Raw genomic sequence first — 26,542 nt, 5'->3', positions numbered from 1 at the left:
ATATGTGTTTTGTGTTTGCTGATTGTTTTTGTTCTTTTGCCAATATGGGCAGTCTGCTGTTGCTTTGGGCCAGATCTGTGACTGATCATCCCTGGTTCCTCTGTAACCAGCTGGTCTTGAAACTCAACACTGTACCTGAGGGGCGTTTAATCCATTTTCTCTTCTTTATCACTCATCATACAACTGACAATTTTCTCAGAGGCATCAAAAGCCTGCAGCTTTGCAGAAAAAGCTACACGTTCAGGGACATTCAGTTCAATATCATTGATCTCTAGTGACCGTCTCTGAGATGCTATACTGCAATCTGCTAAAAGTCAAAGACAATCCAGATTCTTGCTATCACTCACTCTCACTCACTCTCTCTCTCTTTTTTGGCCAGAATTTACTTCATAGTAATATTTTCCTATTTTAACTGCTCTCCAGACTGAACAGAAAAAAAAGTCAGGCTACACAATTGCCAATTGTGAAAACCATAAATTATAGTTTTTTTTTATTTTTTATCTTGAATACGTCTTCTTGTTCACTGACACGAAACTTCTCACCACCCTGGTAAAAACGAATACTCCATTGTCCCATTTATTTTATATGTTGTTTGTAATTTAGCAACAAAAGGGGTCAAACCTGGATGTGCTCCTTTGATTCGCTTCTTTGCCGGAAAAGGCATATAAGTCAAAGAGGAGTAACTCGAAGAAGATTCGCATCATGTCGCTCTTTCAATAAAGATAATGACCAGCAAGGGCAAGTGCAGTTCAGGGTTCATGTTTAGTTCACCAGTTGGGAATCTCACATCAAACCCTTCGATAGGACATTTGGAATTTGAGCGGGAGAGCATTTCAGAGTGTATGAAATTAGAGAGAGCAATATAATCATGAAGATTAAGGTTCAAATGTGCACCTTTTTCAGCAATTCAGATTTAGTTTTCTCATTTGCCTTTGATTCGATAAAGACGCTCCATGCTGTGAGCCCGTCTGATTTTTTTTGTTGCTTAGCTCGAGTGAATGAAAAACAAAATGCACATGTGATATGAATGAGCTGGTGCCCTTGCATGCTGATATTTTCAAATTTACCCTATTGTAGCAGGAGGGTAAATATAGTTCAGGCATTCAATTCCTGCACCGTTACTCGCTCCGTGATGTCACATGCTCGCCTGTGCGAGGAAGGGAAATTGACTGTGTCTGCTTGTGCTCTAACCTGACTGGAAGACGAGGCAGCAGTGGACTCGTCGGTGGGAGGAGTCAGTTTTATTTCATTTAGCCAGCTCTGCCTCCCTGTCTCCAGAGGGAGGTTTGACAGTAGATTTGTTATAGCTGACAGGAACAGATGGGCGCTCTATTGTCAGGGCCCCTGTCTGTATGGTAATGTGAACTGAGTTTCACCCGCAGACCGCACGGTTGACCCCACCGTGCCTGCAGCCTCGTCTGGATGACAGCAGCCCTGCAGCCGAGGATGGGAAGCCCAGGGCAGGAGGAGCCTCACAGTGGGGTGGATGTTTTGCCAGGTCAAGTTTAGGAAATGCAAAAGTAGTAGAATAAAAACATTCTTATCACTTTGAATGGCCCGAGTCATAGATATTTGCCTGGGATTACCACTAAAATGGTGCAATTTTATATTGCATACAAGACGTCAGCTCAGTAATAACAAATACAGCAGAAAAAGGTGTATGGTTTGTCAGCCTGACAGGAGTTTGTGTGTTTAAGAGGCTAATATCAATGCATGTCCTATCAAAGGCTGCACATGCTCTGGGCTCTTTGTGTGCACTGACTTGATTTATGTCCAGAAACAAAAGCCCCTCTCGTTCCTGTTATCTTACCCCACCACGGCTCTACCGGCAAAGCTGGAGAAGCCAATCAGAGAGGGGGAAAGGATTCAGAGTTAAGTTGTTTCTCTATCGCAAATTAGATCATCAAGATGTAAATTTGATTTTTTTCAAGATCTTAGAGCCTCTTAATTAATGGTTGTGTTGGTTAGGAAATTGATTGTTGTAATGAATCTCTGGAGAGTCCAAAAAGAGCTTGCGTCAATGAAAAAGACATTTTAGCCTGGCAATTACGCGACCCCTCGCAAAAACCAAAGTGACCATGCAAATCATCTTCGTCACCATCATGGTTACTGTCAGGAATTTCAGCAGGGCTCTTGTCATATTTATCCTAATGCAGTGGCATGTGGCCACGCAAAGGTGGAGTCATGTGATCGTAAGCACCTTACATGACCTCGTCATTGTCAGCTGGTCCTCCTCCACGTAGCCTCTTAACTCCATACGTTTTGCGGTGAGTGCTCACACTTTGAGTGTTTCTTCCTCCCTACAGTAAACTTTTGACCCCTGGGTCTTGTTCTGGTCATTTCATGACCTGTCTGAACCCTGTCTAGGGCAACCGAGTCTACATTATTGACCTCAGTTGCCATAGCCACAACACAGTTCAAATAAAGTTTCCCTAGCAGGGACAGGATTCAAAAAAAAAAAAAAAAGCGACATTCCATTCTAGTAATCATCCATTAATTTCCCTCCAATCACGATTAATATTCCAATGCGGTTATAGAAAGAGTAAAGTATGAGGCATTGGCAGGCTTCATAGGGCACGCGAAATGACTTCGGCAAGATGACACCATCTTTCCTCTGCGCTGTCGTTTTTCCCACCCTCTGTTTCCCTTTGCGTTAATTAATTGAAATAGACACATATTAGAGAAGAGCATCTTCAGTGCATCGCTGCTTCTGCCATACGGGTTCAAAAGTTCACTTCGCTCTCCGAAGGCTGCGATGCTGCTGAAAATGCTGATATTTGCACTCGCTCATTTGTAATTTCACTGTTTCACCCAAACACGCTCCTGCCCAGTAAACTGATCGTTCTGAAGAGATTTTCAACTGTTAATGTCATATCATTGTCAGTCGTCCTATTCATTGTGCAATGATGAGTCAACAGGGCGTACATCACTGAATTCATCACGCGTTTTCTTTCATTGCTTAGGAAAATATTGCTTCTGCGCTCAATATAATATGTCCAGGTCTAGTTAAAAGTTAGCGCGGGTGAAGAGAGGAAGTCTTTCATGATTTGCAAGGTATGAAATAAGCAGAATAGGAAGTCACAACCTTGAGTGTCTAATCTTCTTTGCAGCCTGTCAGTATCGCAGACAAATGGCAATACGATTCAATGCTGTGGGTTCAGCTAGAGGTTAGCCTTCCCAGGTACCTCCAGCTCTCTCTCTCTCTCTCTTCCTCTCCCCCTTACCCATCTTGCAAATGAGAATTTGATTTTTCTCTCCACTGGATTCCATTTCTGGAGATTGATGAAGTTTCGATGCAAGGCCCAGGTGGCCTGATGCTTTCATTGGGAAACAAATGAAAGCGTGTGTAGGTGTGTTTGCTGTGCACCCACAGGGAAAGAGTGTCTTCTGTGTGTCTTTTTTAGTTTTAGCTAAATGCAGATTTGTAATCTTTAGAATTTCGGTGGGCATTTGTGGAGTGTTTTTATGCTCGAAGCGTACATTCGCTGATTAAGAACTTTTTTTGTCTTTATATTTACCGACATAATCCATTTGACATGTCTGTCTCTCTGAGGTTCTGTTCTACAGCAGCATTTGGAATGTTTTCACATCTTTAAACTGACCTGAAGAACTGTTTTTCCATGAAATGTCTTTCTACCCTCTGATTTGTCAGCCTGTAGGTATCATTTATCTGTCCAAAAATGGAAAATATTATGCTAATTGCCTAATTTACCATATGTTTTCTATTGAGTGTTGAAACATGTAATAATCATAAAAGAGTCTTTTCCCCACACGGTTTTGAATTTGAGTAAGGATCTTCATGAGTGAGAGGCTATATTTAAGATTGTGAGGTTTAGGCTGGCCTCGTAATGCACATCACTTGCAATGTGTGTGATAAAACACAGCCATCGGTAACCACCGAACCAAATCATTTTCATGATGACTGACGCCCTGTCATGATATGACAGATTCCAGTGTACAACAGAAAAAACCCCACTTGATGTTATCACAAGATGAGGATTTTCTGTGAAGTGATCTTTTTTTTTTTTGTAACAGCAAATCCTGGCTGCAGTCTATAAGCATTTTGTGCCAATACAAACACTTCAAGTTAACTTATCCTGCTCTCCTAAATTTTATAGAGTAGTTTAAGATGGAAAATTGTTTCCAGATTTTTGTTGTAGCTATAATAAATTATTTAAAATAAAGCACAAGTTTTATATTTTTGTATAAAGAGAATATTGCTCATAGATGGCTGGATTAAGATTACAGACTGTCACTGTTGGCTCTTAGTTTTATCATTTAAACAGTTAAGCCTTTGAACTTTCTATTTATTTACTGAGGGGACACGCGCGGTTCTTCACCTTCTGCACCGCAGGCCTGCATGCGCGTGCTACTCCTCAAAGGCAACACGATAAGAAAGTTATTTAGAAAGCATTTCGAATGTGAATTTTTCGTTTTGGTTATTCAATATTTTTTCTGATATATTTATATGGGGCTACCCAAAGAAACGAATTCTAAACGAAATTCTAGCCTATCTAAAATAAGAGATTTCCAAAATCATATAAAAACATAGCAAAACGGGGGAAGTAAAAAAAAAAAAGCTATAGGCCTATATATTTTTAAATTTGGAAACGAAAGTTGTTTTACAGAATAATAGGTTAATAATAAGCAATGCGATAAATGATAGGGATTACATTTTCTAGCATTAAAAATACTTTGTAAATGCATATTTACAAATGACCTAGGCTACATAAAAAAAAGAATAATAATTTTTAAATAATTACAAAGTCAAATAGTATTTTGTCAAGTCCCCTGATAATTAGAAAAATCATAATTTAAAATTAATAAAGCTATCTGACTTTTTATTTTGGAATGAATTAATAATTAAATATCAACGTTTTAAATGTTAACGGCGTCTATAAGTTGTAGATTTACGGGAAACCAACACATCCAGGGATTTGTTAAAACCTGTGGAAAACAAATCGTGATGTATCCTTTTTAGGCCTAAACACACACACAATAAATAGACTATAAACATTTGTGGGAAACAGACAAATTATATTAGCCTACTGTTATTTTTATTAGGATTCCATTGAATAATTTTTCCTCGTTGTCGTGTTCTGTTTGATTATTTTATACGTTTGCTATCTTTTGTAGGCTATATATTACTTTAATCGAAGTTCAGTTTTCTTCAGAGAACACCATTCACTTTCCCTCAACACGCGCCCTCTGGTGGGCTTTTTAGTCTTTACCAATTTCCTCAAACTAAAGCAATTCTGATGATATTTTTACACGATTTATATAGGCTAGCTAAACTAAAAACAATTTTGCGCTATTAGCCTACCTAATACTGTCGAATTTCACGTGTTTTTTTTCCTGAAATGCTAAATGTTATTATTTTTCACTAACTCATTCTCAGTTAAATAAAACAGACCCACAATAGCAGCTTTCTGGAGTTTATCAAACGGTCATAAATACCTGTGTGACACACATGTATGTGAGCGTTAACAAACACGTCAAACTTTACGACCGTACTGCATTCCTCGTGTGATCGATGCTCGATATCATGAATCTTGATTTGCCGTCTGCAGACAGTAGACACGTGTCTGCTGGCATATTTCATCGTTCTTGCATCAAATCTGTTCAAAGAAAACCTAACAAACACGCAGACAAAGAACGTAAAACCCACTGAATGTTCAAGTAGTATTCCTTTACAGACCTTTGATGTCATGTTATTTTATATTTACCTGAGAAGTAGGCTATGTTATGCACTCGTTTAATTTAAATCCAATAAAGCGATATTGCAATGGGAGACAGTGAATTAGTAAAGTACAAGAAAACTATATTTTATGATAGTTATTAGGCTATAGTTATATACTTATTTTATTGTTCGGTTAAACAAATTAAATGTTTTATTCAAAACAGCATATCAAATGGGAAACGAATGTAGAAGAAATGCATAAAAAACAGGAGAGCAATTCTAACAAAACAGGCAGTGTGTGTGTGTGTGTGTGTGTGTGTGTGTGTGTTAGTTGTGACAAATACATGCCATGCGGCCTTTGTGGGTCTCGTTGAAATACATTTGTAAACCGTCTGGTCAGCCTCAGCCATTGATATATATATATATATATATATATATATATATATATATATATATATATATATATATATATATATATATATATATATATATATATATATATATATATATATATATATATATATATATATATATATATATATATATATATATATATATATATATATATATATATATATATATGTGTGTGAAATTATATTTCAAATTTAACAAAATCACCTGATGCATTAGTTGATACAAGTTCTGTTTTTTAGCATCCATTAACACAATGCAATATAAGAAAGAAGAAATTATAGCCTACTTCCTTACCTCAATTTTTTCAATCCTCAAAAATCCTTTATATTTTTACAGTCTTACAACTTGTACTGTCAGCTCAGGAGGGTGGTGGACAAATATATAATTCAGCACTGAAGTTAATTTCTAATTGGTTGAACTGATGCTTTTACAATTCATCCCGAAATCCAACACTCCCTGTCTCCCCCTTTTTTCCTTCTCTTTTAGGAATGTCTCAATTTCTCCACACATTCAAACCATTTGCTTGCAGAGTGTCTTAGATCCAAAATCACATTGAATGGAAACAGCAGAAGTGCAATGCTATAATTTAAAATAATTATACTTGTCCGAATTATACACTCTAACATATAGTAAGCAGATTTTTTTTTAAGTCTTCATTTTTTTTATTATTACAAAGATATGAGATAAATATCTGTGTATCCCTTTTAGTTTCTCATGTAAAATAAACGTTTTTCTTTTCTTTTTTGTAGCATTTATTTTAGACAGGAACCTGCTCATAATTCTTGTTGAAATAAACACACACTCATTTTTATCGTATATTCATGTTTAGTTAGTTCATTTTTCTTTGTGAATTGGCTATAACCGACAGCACCGAATTCCAAGCTTTCTCATGCCTCAGCTCCGCTAGTTTAAGTATATTTCCACATCTCGACGAACTCATTTTTCTTTGTGGCCGTGTGTGATGATGACACTGCTTTCGAGTCATATCTCCTCTGGCTGTCGCACCCCAGTCCACCTCTCTGCCATCTCAGGATTATAGTATTTGCAGTTAAACTTTTGAATGGATGTCATAATATATGGGGGTAAAATTTATAGAGCTCTGGTCTCTCAACGGAGGACCCCCTTTGCTTTCCCTGCTCATTGCCAGGCTATAAATTCTCCTCTTGTACGGTGCGGCTCGTCAGTAAAGGAACAATGTTGTGGCACTAAAGCATGTTAAATGGTTTCCCACATCATGTGTGAAGCCCGCAATTGCGCCGTTAAACAGAGGCCGGCTAAAGGTCCATCCTGGAATCTTGTAAATAATAAGTAATACTGCAAAACTGTTCAGGGGCTGCATGATTTCAGGTCTCATGTTGTGAATAACAGATCCTTTTCATTCAAATCGAATCAGTTCTTGTTAAGGACAATTTAGAGAGGTGATGTTCAATTGAGCCATTCACCTAGGGATCTCTCTCTCTCACTCTTTCACCCCCCCTCCCTATTGCCTTTCCTTCTTTTTTTCTCACCCTCCTAATGTTTGCTATGCGCAGGCACCGCACAGAGGCCACTGCCTTTGCCTTTAATGAGGAAAAATGTGTCAATTTGCTGTTCTCTGTGTGCAGTTTGCGTATTGGTGTGCGGTGCAGGGGGGTTAAGGATGCTCGGAGTTCTCCTTTTTTCTAATCAAGTGCTGTACAGGAGAGCGCAGTAATTCCGGTCTCTCCATCTCTCCCTGATCAGCATTCCTCCCCTGCCTCTCTCCTCAGCCCCCCAGGGACCCTCGTGCCTTCTGTTTCACCTCGTCTCTGAGGTTCACGCCGAGGTCAGCCTCAGGCCCGTGCGTCCCGTGCAAACAGCACACTACCGAGAAGACATGGATAGGGCAGCGATATGATGCAGACTTTGTGTACTGTTTATATGCAGGCATTTCTTTTTGCCGCATTATAGTTAGGGATGCACACGTCAGTGATATTAGATCGTATTTAATTTATCAATATTGTGTGTATATGTTATAGGTATTTAATAGTGCGTGCAAATTTTCACCATTTTCCATTTTCTTTTGCCGTCATCTTACGTTCACTTAAAGTTAGTCAATAAAAATGCTAATCATTTAAATCAATCAATAATCAATAAAAACTGTTAAATGTCATCTCAAAATATAATGTTTTGATGACTAAATGACTTTAATTTATCTTGACAAAATTGTATGGCATTTTAATATTCCTAATCATTATTGTACAGAGTAGAATTTGGTGCAGTATATATTCTGCAGTGCAATTCTGCTTCAGTATGCAAATGTGATCACATGATTGGTTAGTAATCCTTCATGGATTCATTTAATCAATAGTGTAAATATGTTAGTGGTCTTGACTTTTGTGTCCACTGAATCTACAGTAAATCATTGTGTTGTGTCGATGTCGGAAATGTCAAGGTAAACCTGTAATGTAGTCATTCAATCTTCCCAAGATATTTCATATTTTGATCAATTACGTGCATTTTGATAATTGCAAATATTGTAAACAGAGAAGAGAAAAAACATGCACACTATTATATCTGGCAAAAAGATCACATTTTTAATGCAACATTTTTGTTATCGGACCTAGGGATGTCACAGTGCCAAAATTCCAGTAGTCGGTACCAATACCGACCAAATTTTACGGTACTCTGTACTAATTTCGGGACCACAGCTAAATGTTTTTTTATTTGATTTTATGTAACTATTTAATTTAAAAAAAAAAAAATGTATTACGTTTATTATTTATGATAATAATCATAAACATTTAAAGGCTGTATACTGTTTAAAAGTAAACATTGTTTATAAAAAAAAGATCAAGTGAAAAATTCAACCATAAAGGCATAATTATTATTATTAGTAGAGACGTATTATCACATAGAGACGTATAGCTAAATCTACTGTAGCCTACAGTAGCCTATTATATTGCCAATTTAAATTTTTTCAAACCAAACTTTTATTTTGACGGGTTGCCGTGAACACCTCGTGTCTGTGTTCACGACATAGAGGTTCATTATATGACAGTTTTCTCAAATGAAACAATAAATTCTCATGAAGTGACGGTTTATGCATTCATGTCCTCATATAGTGGACACACACGGCAGAGACTACAAAGACAGCGAGCGAGTGTCATGCGCGCGTGTGTGTGTCCCGCCCGCGCATCGCCCTTCGCCCGTCATTCACACAGAGAGGCAGAACATGCAGGAGTAATATTAAATAGTATTTTGCAGTTTAATATCCACAGACACTAGTATATATTGGGCTACAGTCTGGAGCCCTGCGCTTAGATAAACACGGAAACGACTGAACGCAGCTGCGGGTACCAAATATACTCAGGAGTCTGTCCTACCGGTACTACAGAAATGCTGGTATCGTCACATTTTTATAATTTCAGTTCCGACTTGGTACCGAAGTACTTATGACATCCCTAATCTGACCCTTGTCCGCCATTATACAGAGAATGAAAACAAACTTATATCTGTAAACCTTTGCATCTGTCACTACTGACTGTGCCTTGTCTTTGACTCATAGCCACTCAACTGATGCTATTTAATGTTTTTTACATTCAATTCCTCTGATCATTACAACATCAATCAGATTTTTATAGCTGGATCACCTGCTGTGCTCATAACATCACCTGTGAGTGCAATATTGTGCATGTTGTTGCGCACAGAGCCCAGCTTTATTATCCGATATGAATACCTGATATGAGCTTATGATGAATGGTAATTAATTAAACAGTATATGAGGTTGTTTGTTTGCCACTCATTTGAGACCTGCTGCTCTTGCTGTCAACTCCGTTTTTGATGTCATTCTCTGCAGAACGAGTCCGTGAGGAGTAAACACTGCCGCACATTGGTGATGGCAGGCAGTGTGCTGTGGAGTGATAGGAGTAGTGTGACCTGGAGCTGTGCCTGTACCTCCATGTTGTAGAAGGAGGGGGGGGGGTAGGCTGGGCCGGCCATCTTTTGGTTCTCCGGTATCCCGCCGAGCTCTTCTCGTGGCATCAGTCCCCGCTCTCCTGCTGCCATGGCACTGATGAACGTCCCTCTGCGTGGCACGCTCAATGCCTCACTCCACCAATCTCGCCCTGCCACATTGCAGAGGCCACGCCATGCATCACCACAAAGCGTCTAGCAGCCGCGGAGAGCGCCTAGAGGAAAGTCATTAGCTTTGCTTCGCTCCCTTTCTCCTCTCTTCGTTTTTGTGTGGCTCTTGTGATGAGTTACTGACAAAATCAAGCTTGGAATCGGACGTCTGCTTAACGAAAATTAAATATATAAGTACTCTGATTTACGTTTTTCTTTTTTGATACAATTGGATGCTCCATTTTTTTTTTCATCACTGAATACTTTATAATAATTGATGTTGGCACCAAACAACATGCGAAAACAAAATAAATGAAGTTGGAAAAGGCACAAAGCCTCAGAGAACGATGGTGATGTAACACTCTGAAATATTCATAAACATCCACAGCATATTTAACTGGAAATGATTGGCCTTATGCTAATTAAGCAGGGAGAATGCAGGGGGTGAGAGTTAAGAAACCTCACTGCTCTGAATAATTAAAAATGCAATTTATAGCCGAAATGAAAATCCTCAAGACCGTTTTGCATGTGCATTTTTCATGATGCTTTAATAGTTCTGCAGAGGTAAATGGTTGTGTTTATGATGGTTTCAAATGCGCAGGTTTATAAAAACATGTAAAGTCAAAGGAAACTGACTGAATGTAAGAAACAGGCGGAAATATAATATGGTTCGGCCCCTCGATTTTTCCTTCCTTTTTGCCAGCTTTTTGTCCTCCGTGGCTTTAAAAATATCAAGCTCTGATTGGTTTGAACGAAATGACTGAAGTTGAATGTTGCATCTGTTCGTCCAATCGGAATCTTGGGTTTCCTTGGAGACAGTTCAGAATGGAAAAACATGCCATTTTTTTCTGAAGGTGAAATGTTTGGTTACACTGCTACCCTGTGGAAGATTCACGAATATAGTGACTGGCCAGATACACGCCCACTGTTTGGTTTCCTCAGAAAGGCAGGTCGTAGGTTGTGAAGAATGGCGAATTTGTGTTCAGTCATTCATTTTACCGTTGCTCAAGTCTCTGACCGCACCATGGGGTCAGACAGCAAGGCCTGAGGAAGAAGGTTGTCAGTAGGTGTGTGAAGATTAGAGAGACTGTTAATTGTACGCCGTTCTCACATTTCTTCTGTTTATTCTGTTTCTTCTGAACTATTACGGGGGCTTGACCTTTTAGATAAATGAACAGAGGGGGATGTGGATGGATGAGGGGAGTAAAAGGTGTCAGGACGAAAGCGCACAGGGAGAAAAATTAACAGAGAAGTGGCTGGACTGAGGCCTCGTTTTTTTTCCCGATGATACATTAACTTACCCTTGACAAACAGTGTGTAGTTCAATTGTATTTATGACGACGTAGATGTGACCGTGTGTACAGAAGAGGTTCATGTGTGTTCGTGAATGTGAGTGAGGGTCAAAGGGCTCCTCTCTGAGATGGTCATCTGTCTGATAAACTGGACACATAACATGGCAGGCTATAGAGCTCCGTGGTGATGTCACGCAGACTGGGTGCGTTTGATGAGCTGAGTCTTATTTATAGGGGCATTAGATTCTCCAAGCTGTTATATCCACAGCTCGCATCCCAGTTACACTCATCGTTGTTGACATTTTTTCCAATGACAAGTCCTAGACAGCCCTCTTAAGACGGCTGCACAGTTGACTACATAACATTGTCTGTTTTATGCTTCGAATGGCAGCCTTAGCTCAAAGAGAAAAGATACCGCAGAGATTACTTCAACATCAGCGTGCAGGCAAGGAAGCATCTGCTCATGTCTAAATGAGTTTTAAATAAGTCTGGTAGCGTGCCCAGAGGCCCACCTGTCGCCTACGCTCCCATGAGGTTTGAAGCTGATGAAAGCTGGATCGCGACGGCGAGGATTTGTGTCTCGTTTCTCTGTTTGCAGCAAATTGTTCGCTTGCACTGCCACTCTCATATGCCCTAGAAAACAGGCTAAAAATAGGTGTGTGGGTGCAGATTTAAGTGCAGCAAGCCCTGCGCCACATTTTGATATATTCCTATTACAGTTGTCATCATATTAGCAGTGCTGGGACAATTTTTTATGAGTGGGCCCCCTTTCCTCCTTGCCTAATGAGTAGGTTCTACCATATAGGGCCTTATACGCTGTAAGGTAATGGTAAATTACCAGGGGTGCAAAAACTCAAGGGTACAGCTTTGTACAGCTAAAGGGTGCATTGCCATACTATTAGGCATGTGCCGGTATCAAATTTTCATGTTGCGATTAATTGCTGAAGCTTTTATCACGGTATACGGTATTATCACGATATTGAAATAAGTTGCAAAAAAAGTGTTGTCATACTATAACAGGTTAAATTACTTTCTTATAACAAAAGAACCAAACATTTAAATACAATAAAGCAATACACAAAAATGTATAAAGTAAACAAATATTTAAAACAGATTAAAGTGCAAAAGAATTATAAAGAACAATAGGTATGCTGAAATGTACATTTAACAAAGATTAATACATGCTTTAGAAGTATTTTTCATTGTCAGTTTGTTAGTGAAGGAACTAATGTTAAATACTGGAGCCTTGTAAAGTGTGTGATTGAACAACAGTCAGAACATATTCAAACAATATCTAGGGCATGTAATTTAGTCCAGATTAAAATATAAAATGCAAGGTTGAAAATTAATAGCCTTAAGTCTTTAAGTATTATGTATTAGGTTATGTGATTACTGGGGAAACGGCTGCATTTCTGCTGTTCCGTCAGCGCCCTCTGCTGTCGAAGAGTGAATGTGCACTTCAGCGTCTCCTCATTCCGCCATGTGCTCAGCTCATGCACGGTCTATTTACATCAGTGCGCGTTCCTCTTTGACGGGTTTTTCATTTTAAACGGTTGATGGGTAAAGTATTCTTAAAATTCATTCAAAAAATCTGAAAAATTCGTAATAAATAATTATTCACGGTATTTTGAAGTGCCCACGATAACAATATTGTGCATGTTCATTATTGCGGTATATCGTATTACCGTTTACCGGCACATGTCTACATACTATATTTACAAATGTGTGTGTTCAAGTTTGGGATCAATCTGAAATCTCAGAAAGAAGATAAATTAATTATTTTATTCAGCAGGGACACAATAATTAAAACATGATCAAAAATACAATACATTATATTTCTAATAAATGCAGTTCTTTGTTCCTTTTATTATAAAAACTTGCTGGAGCACCAAATCAGTATGTCAGAATGATTTCTGCCATCATAGAATATTTTCTTTTAAATACAGTTTATCTTAAAATAGAAAACAGTTATTTTAAATTGTAATAACATTTTACAATGCAACATTTCTACTGTATTTTTGATCAAATAAATACAGCCTTGGTGGGCATAAGAGGCTTATAAAGAGTATTTTTGCGTGCCTTATGGGCTTGAATATGTGTCAAGGCACATTCACACCAAAAGTGATAACTATGAAGATAAGATTTCACACCTCTTCACACATTTTCCTGCTGATAAAAAAAACATTGACAGCCAATCAGAATCCATCCTGCTTTAAAGAGCTTGAGCATTTAAATACGCAAATATGGACGCAAATATAGTTATCATTCTTGGTATGAACGAGCCTTTACAAACTCATTTTCCTACTTATTGTATATGTGACACATTACCACATTATTTCACAACATTATTTCCCTTGATTTCTGATTGACAGTTTTTGAAGAGATCCCTATGGTGGCTGCACAGGACCTGAGTAACATTCTAAAGCAAGGCTACCTGGAGAAGAAAAGACGTGGTAGTAATCTTAGAAATCACGAGCATCATAAGTCACGTAAGGTCCACAAGCATTTCTAAACTTTTTCATTCTTTAGATCACAGTTTCTTCAGCATGGAATGGCAAAAGCGGTGGTGCGTTCTGAACAACACCATATTTTATTACTTCGGGAGTGAGAAAGGTGTGCCCTGACCCGTTGAATAAGGTATACAATTCCTTTCATACACATCAAAGACAGAGATATCGAGAAACTTTGGATTTTGTCTCCTAAATTCAGACAAGCAGCAGAAAGGCTCCTTTTATATCAATGGCTACAGTGCAGAGTTGGTCCCCAGCTTACGCAAGGACTCCAAGAAGAATTCGTGCTTCGAGATGAGTGCTCCTGGAAGACGTTCTTACCAGGTTCAACACACACAAACGCAATCACGTTGCTCATTACTCTAGCTGTGTTCAGTCATCTTGCTGTCATTACAATGAAGAATGAGAATAGCCCTCAAATCAACAATGATAGTCTCTCTCTGCAGTTCACTGCCAGCAGTCCCCGTGAGGCGAGGGAATGGGTGGACCAGATCAATTTTGTTCTTAAGGGTATGTGAGATATGAAATACATTTTTATTGTAATACATACCATATTTTATATTATGCTGAATGCATCTGACTTGAGCCAAGCACCACGGTGATCATCTTGATGGGAAAAGGGCAGTTTTATAAAAAGAGGCATACCAATAACTTTCCTTCTGGCTCAGCCAATAAGATAGGCTCTAGACCTCCTCATGCAGCACGTCACTGAGCTTCTGAGTCCAACGTGCCTCAGGCTGCCTCCTCTTCCCCGTAGCGCAGCGCTCTTTACAGGAAATTGATTGGGATTTGCCCGGTCATCCTTTAGGGGCATCGATCTGGCCCTGCTTGGCATCCAGGCAGTGAGGATACGATAGCCTGTGTTACAGAGCTCAGTCACCTGCAATCAGGCCCTCACTCCATCTGAGACAGATCTGAGGCACCCTCGCCACTCTAAAATGGGCTCAATGCGGCCCTCTGATTTGCGGGAAGTAATAGACACTCCTGAGATAGTTTTCTGCATTCCCATCCCCCTTCGCACATGTAGATACAGCCACATGGCACAAGCATCATTCAGTATTTGAACTGTAATAAATGTCAAATTTGGCTTTTTTTAGATTTATGTGCAGTTACTGTACATTTATGATAACATTATACATATATAATTTTTGTTTTATACATTCTCAGAAGCTTTAGTGAGGTCCAAAAATGCTGAAAATGATTCAAAGTTGGATTTTGAATTATTTAATTTTCTGCACTGTTCGTATACCAGTCATTAAAAAGGCGAATTTGTGAAATTGAATATTCTTAAATAATCAACTTAATGCAGAGTTAATGCAGCTCAAGTGCCACTGACATAAAAGCAAAATTGTAAATCTGAAATTCTTATTTGGGAAGTTACATTTTTCACTCAATTCAAAATATGCTATGTATTTTGCATTAGAAAAGCATTAAATAGAAGCATTTTCTCTAGTGGTCACAGACTTTTGGGGCCCCACTATATGTAGACTGATTATTTGTCTGCTGCCGTATTCATTATTTAGATGTTAATGATTGCTTTTATGACTTCTCTGAAAGATCTGAGCTCTAACTTCATCCCCTTTGACGATGATGAGGAAGAGGATCTGGAAGAAGAGGAAGAGACATATGATGACATTGAACGAGCTACAACACCACCACCATCACGTCCTGGGCCAGCGTCTGCACTGGTTACAACCCCGAGTCTGGGACAAACCCTTCAAAGCAGCCGTGAGGAATGGAAGGACCAAGCAGGGACTCAGGAAGATGAAGAAGAGGACGAAGAGGACATTTATGAAGAGCTTCCAGGTATAAAAACAAAAAACAAAACAGGGTTACAATATTGGATTATTCTGATGGATACACTTACGTAACTGTGCAAATTATTACTTTGATCACTTGCTTAAAATTCTGGCATCAGTTTTTGATTTGCTCTTAGTGGAGCAAAGCAACTGAGGTTGTAGCCATCAACTCTACAATGTTGAACACCATCAATAAGAGCATATACATCAAGGTCTGGTCACCCAAAGTGATAGCTGGACCCTCTGAGGACCTAATGAGACCTCTGAGGAGAAATACATCACTCTGGAGTGCTGTCATTTTCACCTTACTTTGCCATGTGTGCTGGGCAGCTGAGCTGGCCACAGATGGCGGATCGAGTGACCACCTCTCTCACTTTTCCGTCCTTCATTCATCTCTCTCATCCTCTTGTGCCTCTCAGATTTTCAGTTTGGAAAAGTGCTGAGCAGTCCTATTATGACATTGTCTAAAAAGTGCTGAATTAACTGTTACACATATATTAGCTAATCTCATCAAAGAAATCATAAATATGTAATCGTGTATAATACTGTTCAAAAGTTTGGGGTCAGTACGATTTTTTTTAAAAAGAGATTCATATATTTATTCAGCTAGGGTACATTTAAGCAGCAAAACTGTTAACTGCTAACTAAACTGTTTTTAGCATTGATAATAATAAGAAATGTTTCTTGAGCGCTAAACAGCATATTATAATGATTTCTGAAGGATCATGTAACACTAAAGACTAAGTAATGGCTGCTGAAAATCACAGGAATAAATAATATTTTAAATAGAAATATATAAAATTGAAAATTTTAAATTACAATATATACAGTGCTGTGCATAATTGATTACATGTAATCTGGATTATGTAATCAGATTCCAAAAATGAAGTACTTGTAATTACATGATATTACATTTTAAAATACTCATATCAGTTTTTATTGATTACATGATTACATATTATTCACACAAAGGCAGTAAATCATTTATAATATATTGATTCTCCCTAATTCTTCTTTTTCATGTTTTAAATTTCTTTAAAACATCTTAAATATGTTCAGAAAATCTTCTAGTTTTGCGGAATTGCACACAAAAACCAGCCACTAGTCATGTGGATATAATTATATGGAAAATTGATAGGCCACATGCCTCAGCATTGCAACATTGCATATCTAATAAACTCTTGATGAACACAATCACTCAGTAAATCATTTAATCATGCTTTGCTATGTCTTTGGAAGGCAAATTCATTTAAAACATAATTTTTTTATTATTATTTATTTTCATTTGACATTTTTATGTTTTAATAGTTTTTCTTTTTTCATTAAACTGCACAAACCCTGTGCAGTTCCTTAACATACCCATTTTTCTATCAGTATGATAAAATATTATCCTATTCAATACAGTGTGATAATGAGTTATGTCAAAAGTATTAGATAGATAGATAGATAGATAGATAGATAGATAGATAGATAGATAGATAGATAGATAGATAGATAGATAGATAGATAGATAGATAGATAGATAGATAGATAGATAGATAGATAGATAGATAGATAGATAGATAGATAGATAGATAGATAGATAGATAGATAGATAGATAGATAGATAGATAGATAGATAGATATCCTTCATTAACACTTCAACAATATCCTGGAAATGTATCTGAGAATTTTATTTTTACAGGACATTTTTGGGATTCAGAACGAACACTTTAATTAACACTTTGACTATTGATTTTCATCTTTATTCTTATTAAATAAAGACTTATGCAACAGATTCCAACACATATTTTAGACATTATTTTACCATATGCACACGAGCATATGGTAAAGGTCTACTTTAGCTTTACAGGTTTTTTCCTCATGCTGTTCCTGGAAGCTCAGGGCAAGCTCGTGCTGTGGGAAGTATAGGGTTGCTGGACGGTGGTTTTATCGGCAGGCTGACAGCGTGAGGATGGATGTGGGAGACAGAAAGCTGGGCTATCACTGTCACCTCATAGACCTAGAGGTGCCACGCCCAGAATCAATGCCTGTCTGCCTGAAACACACTAGCCATCTAACCCGGCCTGGCACCTCCCCTATAAATCATACAGGAGCTGGCTGTTCTGCCAGCACCACAGATATTGTTTAATTTACTTATAAAAGAGTTCAGAGGTACACAAAGTTGATCCAGAAGATAAATCTGCGAGGAAGATATATAGCATTAATTGACAGACGAGATAAGAAGTATACTAGCTGCAACACTCTCAGAAAAAATGGTACCATTACTGGGACCCTTTAAAAAGATATGATTTAGGTACTAATACATTTTGGTACCAGTATGTACCTTTTATGGACTATTATGCACTCTTTAGGTAAAATAGTGTACCTTTTGTACCCTTTTTTCTTAGAGTAAATACTGGTGCCAAAAGATGTATTACATTTAAACCTGAGTAATTGCATTTTTTTTTATATTTCCATAACCTTTGACTCTCTGTATTTTTCAGATGACGAAATTTCTGACAACGTTGAGGAGTTCTGTGAAAAAGCTGGTGAGTACTTTGTGTATGCAGTAGTGGAGGGATGCTGTAAATTGACTAAAACATAGATTTTTTAAAAATGAATCTGTGTGTTTTAAAATAAAGGGTCTTCAGATTATGCAAATTATTACCAAGGCTTGTGGGACTGTGAAGCGGACGGACCCGATGAGTTGGCCTTCCAGAGAGGAGATATCATCTACATCCTCAGCAAGGTCTGTGTTTGCTCCCGCCATCTCTCACATAAAAACACACACACACAAGGTCAGACTTTTAGTTCAGCGCTGTTGGTTGTGTCCTTGGCTGATTTGTCCTGCGTGTTTTTTGATTTTCTTTTCCTTATCTCGCTCTATCCATCTCCTCGCTAATGATGAATAATACGCAGCTGGCCATAAGATGAGTCATATCGGTCAATACTCACTGACTTTCTCTTAGCAGCTATTCATTTACTGTATTCTAAATGACAAAGCTGGGATGGTCTTCACTCAGTCAGTACATTCTTATTGCAGCATTTTACAAAGAAGACCTCAGACAAAATATAATGCATCAGGATTTGTGGCTTTCTATTTCTGCAGATTTGTATTTCTGTTGATTATTATAAATCACACAATTTAAAAAAAGATGAATAGCATATCAGCTTAATAACAAAGCAGTTACATTTCTAAAGATTATATGTACAGATATCCAAGAGATTTGCAGTCAACAAATTGAGCCTGTTTTATAGCATGTCCTATTGACATAACAGAAAACTGTACATCTGTGGTCTGTAGACCACTGCAATTCTGTGGCCACACAGGCACATTCTCAATAAAAGGTTGTTGATTCATCGCTGTAGTTGAGTCTTGGAAAATTGAGTGATCGGCCAAGCAAACCACTTTATTTGATACGTTTGCTTTAATCTATATATTTTTGTGTTTTACAAATGGGGTGTTAGCAGGAACACATAGTGTAGTTGTTTCTTAAAGATACACCACGAAAAGAATCAATATGTTTTAATTTGCCTTTAACTGAGCTCAATGTTATCTTAAAGGGACCGTTCACCCAAAATGAAACTCAGTCATTGTTGTTCCAAACCTGTGTGACATTCTCTATTCCAGTGTTTCCCAACCGGGGTGCCGATGTTGATATTGAGTTCTCTTTCAAGTCTTGCTCTTGAACGGACAAACTCACACAAAAAGTATGTCAACATGTCCATCTTGATGAGTATTCTAGCAGACATAGTCTGTATATGCCTTAAGTAAACTTTATACAGTCGAGAAAGACGACGCATATCCGTGCATTAGGTCTTAAAGGGGCAGTAGCTTTTACTGCTGTCTGTTTAATGTCAAACAACAAAAGACAAGGACATCACTCACTGCTCTTGATTGAATAGCTTTTGTAAATTTAATAGGATTAATCTTTAATTTTTACAGTCAAATATGCAATGTTATTTTACATTTGATCAATTTCTGTACCTGAAAACTAATGTTAGACGTACCTGAAAAACCTGAAAAGCATAGTTTATTTTATTAGTATCTTTGCTCAATAGTATTTATTTGCTGCTTGTATTTAAATTATTTGTTCTTATTATTTTCTTTATTTTTATTTGACAGTAGTCCTTTTTTCCCTGAACATAGCAAATACTGAACCGTACCGAAACCGTGAACCTAAAACTATGATACAAACCGAACCGTGAGCAATCTGTACCATTATACCCCTAGCGTAACGTATGCGAGGGGGTGCCACAAAATGGAGAACTTTTCAAAGGGGGCCATGACTGAAAAAAGGTTGGGAAACACTGCTCTATTCTTTGTAACACAACAAGTTTCAGTTTTTTTTAGGCCATACAATGAAAGTCAGTGGGGTCGAAACAGTGGAAACATTCTTTTAAATACCTTCTTTGTTTTCCACAGAAGAAAAAAAAAGTAAAAAAGTTGTATAGGTTTAGAACGACATGATGACAGAATTTTCATTTTTAGGTGTGCTATTCCTTTAAGTTAAAGCCACAATATGTGCATTTTCGACGCTAGAGGTTGCTTATTCAAAACAAAGGCGTAGCTTGCCTTGATGATGCCTGGAGCTTTTATTATGCCACAGGAAACCGCTTCTGCTTTTTCTGGTCATGGGTACGCAGCATTGTTTTATCATATTAGATACATTATTTGAGTATGTTGAAAGTTGCTATAATGCTTCTCTGTGCGTTTGCTCGGCTGCTACTATGAGACACTTGTTGCACACTGCAGTAAGCTATATTGATATTAGGCATGGTAGATCATGGTAAATCATGAAAACGAGATTTAAACAATAAGACTAACTGTGTTGAGCTATATTCCTGGGATCCAGGAATAGACTTTTGTCCAATGTAGTGGACATTATATTTTAGTGAATTTCTCTGACATCATACATGTCACTTGTCACAGTCTGGATGTCCTGTAAAGAGCACATTCGGGGCTTTGCAGAGAGACCAAATGTTTGGAGGTTTCACCAGGACAACAACTTCTTCTTGGTCTTTAAAAACGGCTGACATTAATGTTTAGCACTCTTATGGAAATATGATAATATTTTGTAATTATAATTTAAATCGGATTTTTATTTTCAAATAGTTTTTTATAAATCAACATCTCAGGAAAATGTTATGGGTTTCTAATCAAAATATGACTTTCTGTTACAAAACAGGGCATTGATTTCATGATTTTAAACAAAGTTTGTTAAAAAAAAACTAGACATTGATTGGTGAATGAAAAATAAATTCCATTGTTTTTGCATGCAATTTCATGTCATTTTATTTTTTAAACAACTGAGTCCTGGTGTCAACTACAGACGACATATAATATATTAATAAAATATAATATAATGTTTTTTTCCCCCCATTTGTTTCTTAATCTCTAAACAATGTAATGACATGAAAAAATACTAAATTCAAAAAAGTTTTTTTTTTTTCGGGTCCCAGGAGGATATAACAGTGATTAGTTTTCTGTTGATTAATGAATATATCCAATGTATCCAAACATGCTCACCTGTCTAATGAAACACATGATATATGAACGCATCTTTGGTGTTTCCATGGTTTCTACAAAATAAAAATTGAGGGTAGCGCGAGTATTATGTCATTTATAGGCGACGCACGGACACGGCCCGTGTCCTGGGTAAAATTGCTGATTTCTCTGGATTTAAACATTCTTTGAAACATTTGGGATAATGTAAGTGCACACGTCAACAAAATATATAACATTGTTCTAGTGGTTTTTGGATATTTTAATCCAAAAATCTTACATATTGTGCCTTTAAAGAAAGAATTCTACCATCATGTTCGACACTCTTGATATTTAATTAACACCAATGAAATGTACAGATATGGCAACTAATGAACCCTGTGATCAGGATTAAATAACAGGACAGCTTTGGTTCTGTTATTCAGAAAAAAAGTGAGAATATATAACATCCGATATGGTTGGTTATCAAAACATGGTAAGGATGTGCGCGGGTCATTTATTTTTTTTATCTCATGGCGTATTTCTAATTTGTGTAAACAATGAGTGTAACCATCTCGGATAGCTGGAGCATAGCTGATTTTGTCATCAAGCTGTTATTATATTCAGACAAGTAGATTTATCAGCTCTTACTTTTAATCCCTCTGTGACTGACATGTAATTGAAATAGCTTTTATTGATGGCAATTTTTTTCAAAACGGCTGCACTTGTATCACTCAGATCTCTTAGACCTCTTCAGATGCGTCCTCAGAATCATTTCAGACACTGTGGGACTCCTGCTCTTGTTTTACGGGTGCTTCCCTGGAACGTTGACCTTACTGAATGAAATATAGGCCGTTGGCTAGAACTCAAGCCTAACTCTAGCGGTCCCACTCATAAAGCAGTGGTCATAAAACCTGAGTGCATAAATTCTGCTGCACAGAGGCGTGGAGGGGAGGCCAAGTATATTTGTGTCAACACCAAGCGTAATTACAAGGTGATAAAGACGTGGAAAGTGCTAAATCAATTCCTCTACCAACAGGTTTTTGAGGCAGCGCTATGATTGACCGCTGTGAAGTCACAAATCAAAGAGGTCGACAGCGCTGTCACAGCACTGGTGTAAGCAGAGAGTACAGATTAAAAAAAGCTCTCTCATCAGTCTTTATTGATCCACCACTTACAGCGAATAAACAGCTATTCGGCTCATCTACACAAATCACTACACGTATCTATAATATGTGGGAGCATTTTGGAGAGCACCTGCACAAAATAGTTAATGGCTTATTAGTAGAGTGTTTTGTCTATGCTCAGGTGGAAACATGGAAATGAAATTCTGTGGTGGAAGGAAGTTTTTCACGTTTATTTGTCAATGTGGTGTTTTTATATTAATATGCTTTAAGACAAACCATGTGCAGTTTAATCAGTCAGTGCCATTGTTGTGTATTTTCTCCTTAATACTGAATCTAAAAAAGCGTTTTCAAACCGCACCTGTTTCCTACCGTCGCAAACATGTAACCAATCCCGTCAACGTGCGGGTGGGGATTTTCTCCACCGACTTTCTATGATGTTCAAAGCGTTTCTAAGGATGCATTTTAGAAAGCAGGTGTCTGACTCTGAGATGGCAAACGGGAGCATGGTTTAACATTAGCAACACATTATTTGCTGTTTGATAATGCAGTCAAGCCAAAGGCTAATCATATCAATTACCACTATGTGTCTGACGTTGTCGAGAGCGATACATAAAACACATTACCATTATGATACATTGACTTATAGATGGCCCTGTATAATTCGCTCTTCCTCTACTTCTTCTGAATCCGTTTCTGGTTCAAACATACATGGCTGAATTAAACGAAAATCTTCACTTGCAATTGTGTAGCGTTTACAAAGTTGAGGCTGGTTTGATGGAGTGGAACGGAGACTAATTTGCATATTTATGAATTCAGGTATACTAAATGAAGCAAGGGTGTAGAGTTACATTCAAGCTATTTTAAGGCATGAAGATATTTTTTTCTTCTTTAGTGCTTCACAGAAGAAATAAAGCCATACAGGTTTGGAACTATCTCCTTTTTTTGGTGAACTACACCTTTAAGTTCTGGACTGCACTGCCTAGTAATTCATCTAAACCCAACGTTCAGTTTTAATCTGCTGGTGATTAATCCAGAGTTAATTTTGCATGCAACACTGTTATTTGCACTAACAGCTCCACGTTTCCCGCCGATCAGTCTCCCCCTGCCACCATTGTCTCCTTTCTCATGCCGCATGGCTCCTCAGTCAGAACACTTGAACATGAAATAGTGGCGAACGCTAACATTCATCTGCCAGCTTTGTACAGCCTACTCGATCCTCAAGGCTGAAGAATCACGGCAGCAGGACAGCAGGATATTTGGGGGTGTTTTTCTTCCTGCTCTAATCGCATTGCATGTTCGCTACCATTGTCTCATTGTTGTAACTCTCGCTCTTTGCGCTATAGTCGGTTTGCTGTGTTCAGTTTTTTCCTGCGTGTGTAGTTGAAGGGGCCCATGGAGACTTTCTCTTAAGCGTTCTTTTTTCTTCTTCAACCATGCCATCGTTTTGCATTCCTAACTCTTAATTTATGCCCCTAGATTCAACGTACATGACTCCCAAAGGTCAGACCCAACACATGCCAGTATTCCCAATGGAATCCCCTTAAAATCCTGGAATGAGAAGCAAAGAGATTTATTGCACTAAAATGGAGGCAAACTTCTCCAGGACCCTTTTAACATGCAAGCCCACTGATATCCCTTTCTTTCATTTCGCCATGGCCTTTCTACAGAATGTGTCTTACATTCTCACCATTAGGGGCTGTAAACCAGGAATCTTGGATGCCAGTCTAGACAAGGGCCAGCCCACTGTTAACATCCAGATGCTCCATCAGTATGGCTGTAGACACTACTGCCACCTTCTGGCTGAAATTTGTAAGGTTTTTCAAGCTAGGTGGCCCTTCGAGTGTTTTTTAAAAGCAAAACTTGATGGTTTGTGTAGAAAACCTGGCTCTTTTAAGCCATTCAAACAGCTTTTAGACTACTAGACTACCATTTGATCTGATAAGCATGTATGTTTATGTGTATTTCGCTCCTGCTCCACTGTGCAGGTTTTTACAGGTAGACATAAATGTGAATTTGCATATGAATGCGCAGTTCTTAGACAAAACTGGTTGATTGTGACTGTAATCTCCTCCCTTGTGGGACACATCCTAATAAACTTCAGACAGATGACGGCTCCGGTTGGCCTCCCGCCCAGGGGGTCAGTCTTCTACAAAATGCCTAAAGAAAAGAAAAAGGTGCCATAAAAGAAAGAGAAAATCCAGTGGAAATAGACACTCCTTTTTAACTCGTTCTCACACACTCATCTAAGGGCCTGCCTTCTTTGTGGCAGCATAGGCGCAGAGGTGCTGTATAGACATATTGAGCTTTCTATTTACAAGCAGAGGCATCGGGGGGTGAGTCTGGGGTTCTGGGGTCATGCAGAAGGCAACGGTCATCTCCCGGTCAACTACAGTAGGTCATTATTCAGCCTAAGCCAATAGTCCAGAACTGCACAGCGGCCGCCCCCCCTCACACTCTGCATAATTATTATAAATGGGAGGCAACATAAACAGCCATCATTACAGGCTCTCAGCAGCATACACAATCCACTTTAAATGCCTATTAAGTTTAAGTGCCATCAGTAATCCCCAAGTGTACTTTTACAATGGCAGATTATTTGGTCTTCCGCATTTTTACTCGATGTCGCACCTTCGAATGCCTAGGATTTGGGTTTAAATAAGGCCTGTGGCGTTCCCACTCCGGTTTATTTACCTACGCCAAACACATATTAATACAAGTTCTTAATGGCTAGCTAAGATGAAAATGACATGCAAATGAAATGCACTGATTGAGATCAATTGAACGACGGCTGTCTTTGCTCGAGCAGCAGATCAATACCTGTTCGCCACCTGCCGTGTCTGCTGCTTAGGACTAGCAAACAACGTTACGTATTGGTGTTTGTCTTTTAAGATGGCTGGATGAGTGAGTCCCTGTGCAGCACTGAGCGTGTGGAGCCAATGCTTTACGACGCGAGTTAAGGAAAGAGAAGCAGGAGAGGAAAAGTGGAGGAGGGGGGTTGTAGCACCCGAGCGCCGGGTTCAGCGGCGGGGCAATGAGAGACTTCCTGCGCTCCATCACTCCCAAGGCCTACCTCAGTCAGCTGGTGGCCAGGGGCAGAGGCCTCATGTCTCATTCTTATTACCATGTCTCCTGCCTCCACTGTGTGTGTGTGTGCGTTTCCACTCGTAACAGAAAAAAAATGAATGCGTGTGGGCACCGAGGGAGTGTTTGCAAATAAGGGAAATGATTAAAACGCGATTGAGGAGGGAGGCGTGCATGCAAAGCGCGTTGTCTTGGAGGGAAATTTATAGAATGGAGAGGAAGAAAAGGGAGCTCGGTATTGTGCCGTTAATATAGACAGGAGTCACTTTTGAGCCCGTCATGATATTGTTTAAGTTAAGCCACTCCTTTTTGAGGCATCATTAGCTGTCAATCTGTCCCTTGGTCGCTGGAGAGCAATGGGCCCATCTGAATACCATTGCCAGCCGCCCCCCTGAGTGAAAAATAAATGATATCGGTGGCACACTGCAGGTGTTGTCATGGCAACACACACTCTTGATAGCTCCCTGTGCCAACTCCGCCTTCCTCCAGAGAAGGTCATGCGGAGGTCAGCGCCATCGCAACGACGCACTTCACTTTCACAGCAGCTGCCCACCAGAGCTAGACCAAACTGAGACGCACCTGACCCTGTCCTGTTACAGAGCAGCTTCCCAAAAAGCCACCCATTATCCCAGTCCCATGCAGTTCTTTCGGGGTAAATCTCTATAACAACCCTCTGTACGGTCAGGCGCAGATTGGATGTCTCCCAAATGCCTCTAGCTGACAGATGCATTGCCGAAAAGCAGATTGCTAATACTGGGAGGCAGGAAAAATGAGGCAGGAATGAAAAGGACACGAGTCATCGAAATGGGACGGACTGCACTGGAATGTATTGACTCTCTTTCTTGTACTGTGTGTGTACTCTGTTTGAACCCACAGTTACACCATGTTGGGGAGGGTGGGGGTGAGGAAGGCGGGGCAGAGGAGGCGTGCTGGACGGGAAGAGGTGCAGCGTGTTCCAAATGGCTTCATTAGCCATGGACACACCTGTGATTTCGAGGAGTATTATACAACAGTTTGTTCTGGTCCTCGACTTTGATTGCCATTCTAAGATTGCTTATATACAGTTCAACTGGACTCTGCCACTGCCAG

General features: G+C 38.8%; 1 protein-coding gene across 2 annotated transcripts in view; it reads left to right on the top strand.

Annotated features, from left to right (window-relative positions):
* Nucleotides 1–26,542, top strand: part of skap1 (src kinase associated phosphoprotein 1) — a 34,601-nt gene that overhangs the window by 2,585 nt on the left and 5,474 nt on the right. The window contains exons 5-11 of one of the 2 annotated variants that reach the window (XM_079801135.1): nt 13,842–13,922; nt 13,999–14,082; nt 14,179–14,303; nt 14,426–14,489; nt 15,537–15,785; nt 18,265–18,309; nt 18,403–18,509. In XM_079801135.1, coding sequence (XP_079657261.1) covers nt 13,842–13,922; nt 13,999–14,082; nt 14,179–14,303; nt 14,426–14,489; nt 15,537–15,785; nt 18,265–18,309; nt 18,403–18,509 — 755 coding nt within the window. The remainder of the gene's footprint in view (nt 1–13,841; nt 13,923–13,998; nt 14,083–14,178; nt 14,304–14,425; nt 14,490–15,536; nt 15,786–18,264; nt 18,310–18,402; nt 18,510–26,542) is intronic. The other variant, XM_079801136.1, reaches the window with a different exon arrangement.

This window comes from Gobio gobio (assembly GCF_949357685.1).
Source record: "Gobio gobio genome assembly, chromosome: 20".
Taxonomy (NCBI): domain Eukaryota; kingdom Metazoa; phylum Chordata; class Actinopteri; order Cypriniformes; family Gobionidae; genus Gobio; species Gobio gobio.
Note: the sequence above shows the minus strand (reverse complement) of the source record. Positions and strands in the feature narration are given on the sequence as shown.